The 15,179-nt window shown below is 36.8% G+C and overlaps 1 protein-coding gene across 2 annotated transcripts in view; it reads left to right on the top strand.

Annotated features, from left to right (window-relative positions):
- The window catches only part of DNAJC13 (DnaJ heat shock protein family (Hsp40) member C13), a 119,689-nt gene that overhangs the window by 70,884 nt on the left and 33,626 nt on the right, over nucleotides 1–15,179 (top strand). For both annotated transcript variants that reach the window (XM_040636812.1, XM_040636813.1), the window contains 9 exons: nucleotides 2,901–3,055; nucleotides 3,589–3,634; nucleotides 5,475–5,629; nucleotides 6,980–7,181; nucleotides 8,741–8,856; nucleotides 9,701–9,779; nucleotides 11,158–11,293; nucleotides 13,236–13,420; nucleotides 13,862–13,936. In XM_040636812.1, coding sequence (XP_040492746.1) covers nucleotides 2,901–3,055; nucleotides 3,589–3,634; nucleotides 5,475–5,629; nucleotides 6,980–7,181; nucleotides 8,741–8,856; nucleotides 9,701–9,779; nucleotides 11,158–11,293; nucleotides 13,236–13,420; nucleotides 13,862–13,936 — 1,149 coding nt within the window. The remainder of the gene's footprint in view (nucleotides 1–2,900; nucleotides 3,056–3,588; nucleotides 3,635–5,474; nucleotides 5,630–6,979; nucleotides 7,182–8,740; nucleotides 8,857–9,700; nucleotides 9,780–11,157; nucleotides 11,294–13,235; nucleotides 13,421–13,861; nucleotides 13,937–15,179) is intronic.

The raw sequence follows: 15,179 nt of genomic DNA, 5'->3' as shown, positions 1-15,179 counted from the left end.
AATCCAAATAAGTCAGGTCTCAGAGATTTCAGGCCAGTGTTTCCCTCCTGTCTATTAAATATCCCGTTGTTAACTCTATTTATTTATTTTAAAAGATTTTGTTTATTTGAGAGAGCACAAGCAGGGGAAGAGGGAGAAGCAGACATCCAGCTGAGTGGGGAGCCCAACGTGGGGCTCGATCCCAGGACTCCGAGATCATGACCTGAGCTGAAGACAGACCCTTAACTGACTGAGCCACTCAGGAGCCCCTAAATATTATTTTTTATATTAACCACACATGATGTGACTTTATATTATTTTATTTTTTTTACATTTTATTTATCTATTTGACAGAGCGAGAGAGCACAAGCAGGGGGGACAGTAGAAGAGGGAGAAGCAGATTCCCTGCTGGCAGGGAGCCTGATATGGGGCTCGATGCGGGACTTGATCCCAGGACCCTGGGATCATGACCCGAGCTGAAGGTAGATGCTTAACCATCTGAGCCACCCAGGTGCCCCCATGATGTGACTTTAAAGTGTATAGCAGTAATTTGTGTTATTTGTACACATTGGTTGTACGTTGATGTGAAAAGGGAGAGGAGAGTTACTTAGTTTGTATATTTTTACATTCATAGATATGCAAGTGCCTGTGTAAGTCACTGATAATGAAAAAGTCTTCTGAAATGTGACAGTGACAGTGTCCAACTCCCCCCTCCCCCCCAATTTCTGTTGTTTAAACCTATCAGCATTTCAAAATTTGTATGCTTTTCTGTTGTGGACCTTTATGTTTCACTGCTTAAATGAAAGGCGCTGCAATTATTGTTTCCTGTAACCCATCACCCGCTCCAGCCTAGAGAACTGTGCGGCTGCATATGTGAGGTGGTACGAGGAGAGGGATTTGTTTTCTATTCTGGACATGTAGGTAAAGGCCTAGTAAATCTACCTCTCCCAAGTATTTTTCCAGGACTTAGGAAACTGGAAGGGAAGAGGTAAATGCAAACACTGTTGAATTTCAGGCCAGGAAAGAATGACTCTTAAGACCTGTGATTGGCATGACATGAAGCTTTGGAGGGGAAGAGTCCATTTTAATTAACTAAAATTTTTTTAGTATTATCTGAACAATTAGAATAATTCAGGAGAAGAATTTCATTGAAAAGCATAGCAGGGTTTTTTTTTTTTTTAAGATTTTATTTATTTATTTGAGAGAGCATTAGCGGGTGGGGGGAAGGGTAGAGGGAGAAGCAGACTCCCCGCTGAACAGTGAGCAGGACTCGATCCCAGGACCTGGGATCATGACCTGAGCTGAAGGCAGACGCTTAACTGACTGAGCCACTCAGACGCCCAGCCTATCTGTTCTTTATAGTATATACTGCCTATATCTTTTATACTGAATTCAGAAAATATTTTTTAGAAGCTCTTTGTTTTTCCTTAATTTCTCATATTCTGGGAGATTGTAATCTTGCTAAACACAGGCAGCTACAGTAGTTTTCAGGAACACACTATTTACATTGTTGAGTATAGATTTCTGTCCTTCATTTGATTTTAAGAGCAATTACTGGTTTGACCTTTTGATAACATCTTCAAAATTTTTAGAGTTTGTCTAAGATAGAGTGAATGCTAAGTTTTCTGGTATACTCTAATTTCAAATATTTGGAGTTTTTGCCTGCTAATTCCCATATTTTTGTTAAAGTGATAACAAGTCTTGAACTACAACTGCTGTTAAACTAGGGAAAACCCTGTGTTACTGTATCTCAGTTTTTCCTTTATAAAATGGCAGTACTAAACACTCAATCTAAATAACTCGTTGAACAGATAAGACACCCAAACACAAAGAAATCCAAGTTATTTACTTAAAGACACATAGCAATTCAGTCTTGTAGTTGAGCCTACAACTTTGACCTCCTAATGTGAGCTAGTATTTACTTGTTATTGCAGTTTTTTTACTGGTAGCATTTGACCCAACATTGGGGATTCTTGGGAAGTGTTTATAGAAAATTGAAACGCCACTTACATTAATTAAGATAAAACATATTAGGGGTGCCTGGGTGGCTCAGTCGGTTAAGCAGCTGCCTTTGGCTCGGGTCGTGATCCCAGGGTCCTGGGATTGAGCCCCATGTTGGGCTTTCTGCTCAGGGGGGAGTCTGCTTCTCCTTCTCCCTCTGCCTGTGGCTCTGCCCACATGTGTTCTCTCTGTCAGATGAATAAATAAAATCTTAAAAATAAAAGATAAAACGTATTAAATATCTTTATCAAGTGTTTATTTATAGCAACTCTGTATGATTTTTTAATAGCCCGGATTCATTATGGTGGTCCCAGGTACTCCCTTCAGTACTCTTAGCTCAAATTTCTAGAGACCTCCTCTCTTGGTACTTTCTGGCAATAGTAGATAGAAGTACTGCTGGTATTCGGTTACCCGTTTGCCCTCTACCTGCACTTGTAGATCTCTTTTTGAGTGCTGTTGGTGTGCACTGATAGTTCTCTGCTCTGCTCCTTGAGCTCTCAAGTAGTCTTCAGGGAATGCTTCATGTGCTGAAACTAACCCAAAGCATAGCTACTTTTCTTTTTTTATTTTGTCATGAACAAAGAAGTCCACTCAGGAAGATTCCTGCATAAGAAACAGTTTTATCTATAATCACGACAACATAACGTCAGGCGTCTTTGGGCCTTTTCTGAATAAGTTTTGACCAATTGTCAATGTTTTACCGTCTCTGCATTAAGTATTGTAAAATGAACTAATTTTCAAATCTGTTGAGTCTGGTAGACAAACAAGCTTACTAAATCCCACAGATTTTTATTTTGTAACTTATTGCATATAAGAAACTGTAACTTCAGCACAGCACATGAAAAACATAAACCTAAAGTAAATGGTGTTATTGCAAGTTTTTTTATAATCCAGTAACAAAAACATTTTATTTTTTTTAGCTACTGCTGACCTTTGACCCTATCCTTGTTGAGAAGGTTGCGATTTTGTTATACCATATCATGCAAGATAACCCACAGTTACCTCGTCTTTATCTTAGTGGAGTATTTTTCTTTATCATGATGTATACAGGTTCCAATGTGCTTCCTGTTGCTCGGTAAGAACTTTAATGGTAATCTTAAAGTTATTATTCGAAATGTATAGGGATAGATTTTTTTAAGTTGGTTATTTTTGTGAGTACATCATTGCTTTTGTTAAGTTTTTCATTATAAAAGCTGTTTAACTATATGTCTGAAAATTTGGAAATTAGAATGGGTGAAAAATAACTCAGAATTACATTACTTTACCACATCTAACCGAAGAATTTGTCACCGTCTTATATTTTATAATACAGTTCTAATATATGTATTTAATAGAAGTGTACTCACATTGCACATACAGTTCTACATTTTGCTTTTTCTTCAAATTGGGTAATTTTTCATATTTTTATATAATCTTAATATGACCATAATTTTAAAATCTTTCTAATTCATTTGATTTCTTGCCTTAATTAGAAATTAAGTTGGGAATATATATGTACAAGTGGCCTTTTGTGGCTTTTATTTGTCTATAAAAAATCTGATCTTTAGAAAACTAAGATTACTAAATTTAAATCAGTTCCTATGTCTGACAAATCTTTTTTTCCCCTAGATTTTTGAAGTATACACATACCAAACAGGCTTTCAAGTCAGAGGAGGTAAGCCAGATTAATCCTCTGAATATGTAACTTAACACTGGATAAGCTGACTTGGCACTTAAGTTCTCTGAGCTGTGTATGTTTACTAGATTGTAAGCGCTTGAAGGCAGGTACTGTTTTACTCATTTTTCACATTCCTTGTGGTACCTTGTACATAGAGTCTTAAGCTAATATTTTTTAATGAAAATAAATGTTGCCCATTAGATTTAACATTGAAATTTTAGATGTGAATTATAACTTGTTCCCTTTGTGTAAAATTTAGATTAATAATTTTCATAAATACTTGAGTGTATACCTGAATCTCATACAATCAGCTAAAATTCAGTTAAGACTTCAACCTTCTTTTTGTTCAGATCACAAGGTGGCGGAAGTGCCAAGTTTCTTCTTTGAAGCTACTTAATTTTTCAGTTGTTCTCAAGTGTCCTTCCATTTTACTGGGGAAGAAAAATAGGAATCCAAAAAAGATAAGACTCATCCAGATAGCTTTGACAACCTGAAACCTCATACCTAACATTTTACAGAGGTATTTATTGTCAAAACATAACTGAAAGATGTTTCAAATTTTGTTAGGGTTTTCATGGAGCATTGATTTTCAGATTTTACTGAGAACAGAAGAATAAACCAAAACCAGACCACTGTTGAGACTAATCAAGGAATGTTTATGCCACTTTGACAATGGACACTAGACCAAACTGCGTGTTTTCTAGAGAAGCCAGTGAAGCTCTAGAGAAGCACTTTAATGATATTAAAGTGATTCCCATGGCAGTGTAATTTCCACAGTTTATACAAATAGAAAATGAGAATATAAAAAAAGTCTTAAATTACTTCTAATCACCGTACTGTAGCATTAGGCATTCTTTAGCATTCTTTTTTCCCCTTCTTTCTGTGCAGTTATGCATATATAATCTTTTTTGAAATTTTTATAACATGAAAAATAATATATCATTTCACCTAATAATATTTTGAATAATTAGAGCAAAACTGTGTTTGTAACAGAATTCTGCATGCAGGAATTACCAAATAATAGTATTCTAGAGAACAAAGCAACCATTTCTTCATCCCAAAATTTAACAGATAGTGAATTTGTGACTTTTAGTAGCAAAAAGCCTGGAAGTATTCATCATCTAATTTGTCTTGGCACTAGGTGGTAAAACCATGTCGGGATTTTTTCTTCCGTCTGTCAGATCCTAGAGAAATAAAGCATTCTCGATTTGCTTAGAAGGAAAAAAAAAGTATAGTCCTTAGGTTTTATTTCTATCAGATAAAGAAATTACTTTTAAAATTTAGTATGTTAAAGTATGGTCATTATCTTGATTGCATTTGGCCAGCCAGAGAATATGAAGTCCTTAAAATAGTTAATTATAATTACTTTCAATAGATATTCTCCATCTAAATAGCCACACTTCATGAGGACAGGCTTTTTAAGATGTTGATTTTCTGGACTTGTTCTTCAAAACAGAAGCAGGTACAGGTGAAAATGGCAACCAACAATATAACAAGATAATTGATATAAATCGTCACGGGATCTCTCCTTGTGTTGTCCATTACTACTACACATGGTTCAAAGCCAGTCGTCCTAAATAATGTCGGCAGCACCTGACACCTGAGGAGCTTCAGATTGCCGAAGGCCCAGCAATGTTAATTCTATCTTGGGAGCTCATGCCAAAGCCACTTAATACCAGACATCTTCCACTTCACATTTTGCCATGTTTCCATCTAAATTTCCAAAACACAAAAGCAATTTGTTCCAGTTGTTTTCTTAAATATTCTCTAATCCAATTCATTTATTAGAAAATTGAAAGATAACTTTAGTGTTTCTATGTCTTGTTTTGTTTTAAAGACAAAAGGACAAGATATTTTTCAGAGAAGTATACTTGGGCACATCCTTCCAGAAGCAATGGTGTGTTACTTAGAAAATTATGAGCCTGAAAAGTTTTCTGAGATTTTTCTAGGAGAATTTGATACTCCAGAAGCAATCTGGAGCAGCGAAATGAGGTAAGTAGCCCATTGATTGTATTTTATACTCAGAATCTGTGCATCTTGCCATCTGGTTTGACTTCTGTTAAAAGAACTGCTTTCACTAGTTACATAATCTAAGCTACAGTAGTCATTGGTGCCAAATCAAGTGACGAGTTTGACAGGGCCATAAGCTTTTTTCTGCTCGATTATGATTTGACAAAATTACTGTACCTTAATAGAGTTTTATATAAGGGTAGAGCCTGTTAACCACTGGTGATTCTTAAATCAGCCTATAGAACTGGTAGAACTTTAGGCAGTATATATATAAGGAATATATAGAGATAAAATCAAGACATGCCCCCTTGGTATTTGGAAATAGAATTGTACTCCACTAATTAAAAACTATGCCCACGTAGAATGGATCACACCAGAGATACCCCAAATCATTTTAGAATGAGGCTCCCTAGTCAGCACATTTTGACCATAATGGGGAAGTTAGCATTCCTAAAGAATGTCCTCTAAGAGGAAAAGCCTGTGAAAACAAGAAAAAGTAGAGGCACAGAACAGATGTCAGCATCCAGACAGGCTCTGGAAAAGAGCACACTTCATAGATTGAATGTCAAGGCCACCACTTCTGTGGAGAACCCCTCAGTCCTCTTAGCTGGATGGTAGTTGGTCTTCTGAGTCAGTTATTCACTCCCTTGGCTGACTTCACACTCACAGTGCCACTTGCTGGTTATCATTTGGCTTGTTTCCTTAGGCTGACCCATAGACTTGGCATGTGCTAGCCACCAGCTTGAATGTATTCTGTATGACAGTCATGTTTTTCACTGGGAACAAATATATAGGAATATGAAAAGGTTTACAAGACAATTTTTCTATTTAATATTTTTCTCCTGTGATTGGTTAATAAAAGTCCCTATTTAAAAGATATAGCTGTTTGTGTACTAATTAAATCAAGTTTTTGCTGAACTGAGGACCAGACCCCAGATTGTTAACTAAAATAAATGCCATGTAGGGGGCTTCTTTGGGATGGTAGGAAACTTAGTCCCTTGGTTATACCCTCATGCATTGCATGAGGTACGCAGATGCCATACCATTTGACCTTCTAATGGCTGACTTTTGAAAGGACTGGGAATATCAGCCTTTCGTTCTATGGTTGTCTTTATAGATAAGTACTACAAATAAGTTTACATCCATTGAGGATTTTTACACAAGACCTTTAGAATGCCGTAACATATTTATAAACACTCAATTTTAGGCCAGTAATTGAATTACTCTAAAGAAGATCCATGTAATTATCTTGTGTGATTGCCTTTTTTTTTTTTTTTTCTTTTTTAACTGAAATAATCCCTTCATAATGCTTGGAGATTTTTGTAATTGTAGGCGCCTCATGATAGAGAAGATTGCTGCCCATCTTGCTGATTTCACACCACGTCTTCAGAGTAACACAAGAGCACTTTATCAATATTGTCCCATCCCGGTAATCAACTATCCACAGCTAGAAAATGAACTGTTTTGTAATATTTATTACCTCAAACAACTTTGCGATACAGTCCGGTTTCCTGATTGGCCCATTAAAGATCCAGTAAGTCGGTAGATTATTTTGTGCCTTCTCAAACTGTAAAAATAGCCTCTAATCACTTCTGCATATTTCTTCCCCCTCTGGTAAGGGCAATAGCTTTCTTAAGTGTCCCATCTTGTTTAAGCAAGCACTGTGTAACTCTAAGTGTAGTTTAATGTATTTGGGTAACTCTTAAACTGAAAGACAGCTTTTTGAGGAAGTATTGAGAACTTTACCATCGTGATCTTTTTGACAAAATAAATAATATGTCATGTATATAAACAATTATATACAATAATAGCTTTCTCACAAATGTTGGAATTAGCAGTCTGGGATTGAGTCTCGGTTTGGCCATTAGGTCTGTTTAACATTACTTGATTTCTCTAGGCCTCAGTTATGATAATAGTACTACTACCACTACTAGCAACTATTTCATGTGGTTGGGAAAATTGAGAACTTGTATTAAAAATAGCATAATTCCTAGCACACATAGGAGGTACTAAGTGAGACCTACTCATTTAATAGCAGTGCCTTTAGGAACCCTCCAGCTTGAGCCCCTGAGTATCTACTGGAAGCCTGGAATAAAGTAGGCCTGGGTGCCCATATTGGTTTGTTACCGTAGCAGAGGTTATACCATCATCTTTACCGTCAAAAGATTTCAGTGGTTCTGTTTGTACGAGTAAAACACTGCCTCTTTACAGTGCTGTGACCAAATGAAGACAGGTATCTCTGCTACTTGGTCTGGATTCAGCATAAAGTAACAGAAGAGTGTGGGCTTTTTAGTCAGACCTAGGTTTGAATCCAGTCCCATCACTTACCAAGTGGGAAACATGGAGCAGTCTCTCAGAATCTGAATGGTTTCACGTATTATTGAAATTTTATAGAAGAATTAAGTCTCCTACAGTGCTACAGTCTATAAAGCACCTAGCTCCTTGGCATAGAGGCATGCAGTAAATATTAGCATTCTTCTGACCTGCTACCCAGACTCCCTTGTTTTCCTATCCCTTAGATTTGTTTGAATGCCAGCTACCAGTTATTGCATTAGATCACCTTGAGAAGCATGCCATCATATACTGCTTTCTTTCTTACTGCAGTGTATCATCTAATTTCAAATTTTGCTGTACTTCCTGAATGTATAACAAAAATAAAGACAAAAATTGGCAGAGAATAAAAATTGTACATAAGAGGGTTGTCTGCATGGCTCAGTTGGTTAAGTGTCTGACTCTCGATTTCGGCTCAGATCATGACCTCAGGGTTGTGGAATCAAGCCCTATGCTAAGCTCCATGTTAGGCGTGGAGTCTGCTTAAGATTCTCTCCCTCTCTCCTCTTCCCTCTGCCCCTCCACCCCCTCTAAAAAAAAAATCACAGAAAAAGGGAGGGATGTAGCCCTATAGCAGATACCTTGCTACCTATTTAGCAGTGCTAAGAAGGTGATTTTGGTTATTTGTATTTCAGAGAACTGTAACAGTGGGTAGCCTAGGAATGTCGGTTTATATATAGCACAAGAATTCTGTAACTTAAAAATTATGTTCTGAAATAGTTTTACTTTAAGAGATAGAAATTTTAATCCTCTGTCTTTAAGGTTAAGCTTCTAAAAGATACACTTGATGCCTGGAAGAAGGAAGTGGAAAAGAAGCCACCTACGATGTCAATAGATGATGCTTATGAAGTGCTTAATCTCCCTCAAGGACAGGGGCCGTGAGTATTTTTAGTATTACAGTAGTAAATGTCTGCCTTGTCTTAGATATTAATTAGATATTAATAAATATCAAAGATGAAATTCTTAAACCAACAATTTTTAAATTTTTTGCCTATTCTTTGATATATTCACCTATGGGAAAAACCGTATGGAACTATAGCCATGTGATTATCATTTACTGCAGATTTATTAGCAGAATTAACATTTTTCTGCCCTTGCTGGTAGAGTCTTTGCTCTCTGTTAATTGAAATAATGGGTGCAAAACACCTGGCACTATATCTCACACATGGTGGTTACTCACATATTCGTCTTCCCCCTTCCTCTTACAGTTTGTGTTATACATGAGGAAGAGATCTGGTAGAAATACGTTTAGGACACTAAGTGACAGATGTATAAGAATGCAGATTTACTTCATCAATGTATTAGAGATTTTTTATAGTAGGATAGATAATTTTAGAGAAAAATGGTTTAAAGGACATTTTCTTAAGTATAGATAGAGTTTGTATATTTTCGGCAAGGCTGATAGTTAAAATTACTTAAAATTACAGAGTTTGAAGTGTCACTTTGAAAAATTAGTTTGAAAAAAATTTCTTAGTTCTTCAAATATGGTTTTGTAATTTGAAGTGATTGATAACTTTCCATAGGGAACACTGAGGTTTTATCTTTCAGAGGTAGATAACATATAAAGAATATTCTTTCTTGACTCTTGCTGGATTTAATTTGATGCCTAATTTATGATCATATACAATGAAAGTAAGGTTCTTACAGTATTGTTTTAAATGATGATGTAAAAGTTTTTCTTGCACCTTACTGTGTTAAAAAAATGATTTTGCTATTTAACAGGCATGATGAGAGCAAGATTAGAAAAGCTTACTTCAGACTTGCACAAAAGTACCATCCTGATAAGAATCCAGAAGGGAGGGTATGTACTGCTTTTGGAATTAGGATTTTTCGGTTGACTTCCTTTTGCTCTATTACTATTGTAGGTGGAGAAAAGATATACTTACTCCCTGTGCTAGTATCTGCCTCATAATAAATGCCCAGTGTATATTAAATTAACTTCTAGCCCACATTTCCGTGGTTTCTGCACTAATGGTCCTCCCTCAGTTTACCAAAAGGACTGCCCTTGTGACTAGTAACTTCTGGATATTTTCTCCTGTCTGAGAATTAACTCTAATGGACAGTCACATGAATAATTGAACATTAGGATGTGGATGGACTTCAGTCATTTGTAGGTGATGTTACTGCCATCCAAATTGCTCTGGGTAATTTTTTTTTTTTTTCTAATGACATCAACTTAAAAGTAGAAAATTTGGATCGGATTTAAAGTTTTCAGGTGTCAACATTTCCTGATCCTGCCTCTTCTAGCTTCCCACTAAAATACCAAGAAAGATTCATAAAAGATGAAATCACACAGTAACTTCTATCACTAAGACTAATACAGTTTATTGCTAGAAACTTGGAGTAATTTCCACTGATTTCAAGGTTAATATCTTTTTTATTAGTGACAGACAGTATTCCTGAATGGGAAGACTTGGTATTGAAAAGATACTGCTTTTATATGTTTAAGACATTTTTAATCAAAAACTTGGAATTTTTTGAGAAATGTGTAGCAATTCACATTCATCTGGGAGAGAAAACAGGATAGGAAGAAATTTTTGAAATCAGTATTAAATTGCCAGACTTAACCTACCAGATGTTAAAATACTCTATATAGCTATGATAGTAAGACAATATGACCCTGACACGAGAGTCGACATGTAGATCAAGGAACATAATGCAGTGTTGTAACAGTTCAAGAGCATGGATTTAGGACTCAGACCTGGGTGTGAGTCATAGCCCATCACCAGTTGACTTTGTGATCGTAGGCAAGTTCTTTAACATTATCTAAAAAATGAGGATATAACTGTACACATCTCAATGGCTGTTTGGAAGATTAAATGAGGTTTATAAATACTACAATGCCTGCTGTAGTACTCAATAATAGTAGCTCTTCTGTTATAACCATTTTTATAATAGCCCAGAAACTGTCTTTGGTGTGTATGAGTTCAATGTGGGTATAAACCTGGTGAAGAAGAATTTTTTAGTAATGGTATTAAGATCAATAAAAAGCTATTTGGGGAGGAGGAAAAGTCTTACCTTCCAAGTAGACCAGCTAGATTACAATTGGAATGAATTCCTTAATGTAAAAAAACTAATAACTGAAGAAGTTACTGGTAAAATACAAACCAGCTGTGTTCTGTTGAAGTTGTGGTTTGAGATGTTCCAAACTAAAAGTTATTATCATTGGTCATTTACAGGATATGTTTGAAAAAGTAAATAAAGCATATGAATTTTTATGTACCAAATCAGCAAAAATAGTGGATGGACCAGATCCAGAGAATATAATTTTAATTTTGAAAACGCAGAGCATCCTCTTCAACCGTCATAAAGAAGGTAAGGCATGTTATTCTCAAATTTTAGTTTACCTTCCAGGTAATTCTACCAGGTTACTTGTATCTATAGCATATTTTAATAGATTTAGAGTTATTATTGCAGAAGATTCTTAGAATTGGATTTTAGATATAGTGAAAGAGTGGTTTTCTGTCAGAAGGCCCAAAATGTTGTTTGTATTATACTTTCCACTTCTTACTTATGGTTTTCAGTATTTTGCATTTCCAGCAAATTTTCATTATTCCTTCCTGAAGGATATTTGTGTTCTGTGGGGGTACTTAGTTAGTTTTTGTGTTTAGCCATTTAGCAGTAAACATTAAATGAGATCTATAATGGATCTGGAATTTAAGGATCATTTCATGTTGTTCTTAAATCACATGTAAAAGACTGTGCCTGTTACAACTTTAAAAGCTTCTAAAAAATGGTCTGGTCTTTAAAAAGCAACAGAAACTTTTCACGTAATCATATGCTTCTCTCATACTTTTTTTTTTTTTTAAGATTTTATTTATTTATGTGACAGAGAGACAGCCAGCGAGAGAGGGAACACAAGCAGGGGGAGTGGGAGAGGAAGAAGCAGGCTCCCAGCGGAGGAGCCCGATGTGGGACTCGATCCCGGAACGCCGGGATCACGCCCTGAGCCGAAGGCAGACGCTTAACGACTGCGCTACCCAGGCACCCCTCTCATACTTCTTATTTCCTGTGGTAGCTCTCAAAATTCTCTGATCCTGGGATGTTGGGTGGCTCAGTCAGTTAAGCATCTGCCTTCGGCTCAGGTCATGATCCCAGGGTCCTGGAATCAAGCCCCGCGTCAGGCTTCCTGCTCAGTGGGGAGCCTGCTTCTCCCTCTGCCACTGCCCCTGCTAATGCTGTCTCTTTCTTAGTCAAATAAATAAAATCTTTAAGAAAAAAAACAAAAACTCTGATCCTGTGGGACAGTTTGAAAAACACTGTTTTGAAAGAAATAGGAATGATTGATTTCAGAGTACAGGATTATTGGGAATTTTCAGCATGTTTGCAGGGCCATTTGTGTAACAGGAGCACCCAGAAAGCCAGGAGTATATTGTAAACTTTAAAGGCTTTGTTGGGGACGGGAAGTTAGGTTCAAGACAGGTATCCTTTGGCTTGGGAACTGAACTTGGCTTGAAGTGTCCTGTGGGAGACCCATTTGCTCTATAGGATGATGTTGGGAGAGAAGGAAGAGAGGACGGTGGGGGGTTTGAGATAAGCAGGACTGTTGGGTAATTGAAGACAGGTGGGCTTGCAGTTTTAGTATTGGAGGGGACAGCATGGGGATCTAGCAATTTGAGAGCAGTGATTAATTGATTCACTTTTTCATGAGCTGAACAGGAGACATTTGTAAAGCATTTAGCTATATGGAATTTACCACTAATCAGAATGAGTTTAAAGAAGTCTTTTTCAAACCATTGGTTATGTTTTAATGGCTAGTAACTATATGAGAGTGGTCGGTGTGGCTCATTGTTAGTTTATCAAGGTCATAATGTTTTTTCATGGTTGTGTCTCCCACTTATCCCAAAGGGGATTTGTTCCGGATAGGTTCTGGTGTGAGGTCCTGATCTGTCTGTGATGTCTGTGATTAAGTGAAAAGTTACAAAGATCCCATGGATAACATAGAAAATAGGTATTTTGAGAAGGATCAAAACCACTACACACTTTAGTTAATCTATCAGAAAATATTCTGTTTTTCGTGGAAACCTTTCAGAGAAATCTGCCAAACCAGTGTGCTAGGAAAAGAAAGATTCAGGGGATTTATACCAGATTTAATTTCTTTTTATGAACCAGAATTAGGAGACATTTAAGATGTTAAATATTTTGTCAGTTTCTTTAAGGGAACAGAATTGAACAGTGTCAGAATTAACTTAAAACCGTGGCAATCAGTTTTTGTTTTGTTTGCTGTTTTCCCAACGCTAACCTTTGATTATTTCAGATTTACAGCCTTATAAATATGCAGGATACCCCATGCTTATTAGGACTATAACAATGGAAACTTCAGATGACCTCCTTTTCTCAAAAGAATCACCATTGTTGCCTGCTGCTACAGAGCTGGCTTTCCATACTGTCAACTGCTCAGCCCTGAATGCTGAAGAGCTAAGAAGGGAGAATGGAATTGAGGTAATATGGAATGACCTCTGTGCTTCTCTTCAGGCTGGTTCAGGGAGATTGTATGACTTTTGGCAATAGAGAATTCACCAAGTACAAGTATAGTTGACACAATTTCTTAACGTTAATTTATTCTAGCAAATAACATGTTATGTTCTCCATATTCTGGTGTCAAAATTAAAAGTAGAATGGAGTTTTATTTCATAATGTGAATTGGAAAGTATTGGATTCAAGATTTGTAAACTTGCTGCTTACAAAATAGCTTATTGGGAATGTTTAAAAAGAAACTTCTGGGGAATCCTTTATTTGTTTGACAAATGTTAATTGAGCAAAACACATTTATTTACCAAGTATCTAATATTAAAAGGTTTTTAATATTTTATTCCTACCAGGAAAGGCTTTTCAGACTTCAAGTCCAAATGGAGAATTAATGGCCGACTTCTTTCTCTGCAGGTGTTACAGGAGGCATTTAGTCGCTGTGTGGCTGTCTTGAATCGTTCTAGTAAACCAAGTGACATGTCAGTACAGGTGAGGCTAAAATGTTTGGTTCTAAGAAAGGTACACTAAACTAATAGTAGTTCAGACTTGAACATCTATGAGGATCACTTGGAGGGCTCATGAAAGTGTGGGTGGCTGACCTCCGCTCCCCCCCATTTTCTAATTCAGTGGTTCTGGGGTGGAAGACTGAGAATATGCTTTTCTAACAAATTGGTCTCTGTATCATGCTTTAAGAAGTACTGCACTAGTGTCATTTGCAAATATCTTCTCCCATTCCATGGGCTGCCTCTTAGTTTTTTTGACTGTTTCCTTGTGAAACAAATAATCAAATAAAAAAATGGGCAGAAGATAAGAGCAGACACTTTTCCAATGAAGACATACAAATGGCTAACAGACACATGAAGAAATGTTCAAAATCATTAGCCATCAGGGAAATTCAAATCAAAACCACATTAGGATACCACCTTACACCAGTTAGAATGGCAAAAATTGACAAGGCAGGAAAGAACAAATGTTGGAGAGGATGTGGAGAAAGGAGATCCCTCTTACATTGTTGGTGGGAATGCAAGTTGGTACAGCCACTTTGGAAAACAGTGTGGAGGTCCCTTAAAAAGTTAAAAATTGAGCTACGCTATGATCCAGCAATTGCTGTACTGGGTATTTACCTCAGAGATACAGATGTAGTGAAGAGAGGGCCATATGCACCCCAATGTTCATAGCAGCATTGTCCACAATAGCCAAATTGTGGAAGGAGCCGAGATGCCCTTCAACAGATAACTGGATTAAGAAGATGTGGTCCATATATACAACAGAATATTACTCAGCCAGATTTCACAAGAACGATTTCACAACATTTGCAGCAACATGGACGGGACTGGAGGAGATAATGCTAAGTGAAATAAGTCAAGCAGAGAAAGACAATTATCATATGGTTTCACTCATTTATGGAACATAAATGATCGGTAGGAGAAGAAAGGGAAGAAGGAGGGGGGGGTAAAAAGAAGGGGGAATGAACCATGAGAGACTATGGACTCTGGGAAACAAACTGAGGGCTTCAGAGGGGAGAGGGATGGGGCAATGGGATAGACCGGTGATGGGTATTAAGGAGGGCACGTATCGCATGGTGCACTGGGTGTTATACGCAGGTAATGAATCATGGAACTTTACATCAGAAACTTGGGATGTACTGTATGGTGACTAACATAACATAATAAAAAATTATTATAAAAAAAAAAGTACTGCACTAAACCACTTGTGATCTAGTGGCTTATTT

Source organism: Ursus maritimus, unplaced genomic scaffold, assembly GCF_017311325.1.
Source record: "Ursus maritimus isolate PB19 unplaced genomic scaffold, ASM1731132v1 scaffold_20, whole genome shotgun sequence".
Taxonomy (NCBI): Eukaryota; Metazoa; Chordata; class Mammalia; order Carnivora; family Ursidae; genus Ursus; species Ursus maritimus.
Note: the sequence above shows the minus strand (reverse complement) of the source record. Positions and strands in the feature narration are given on the sequence as shown.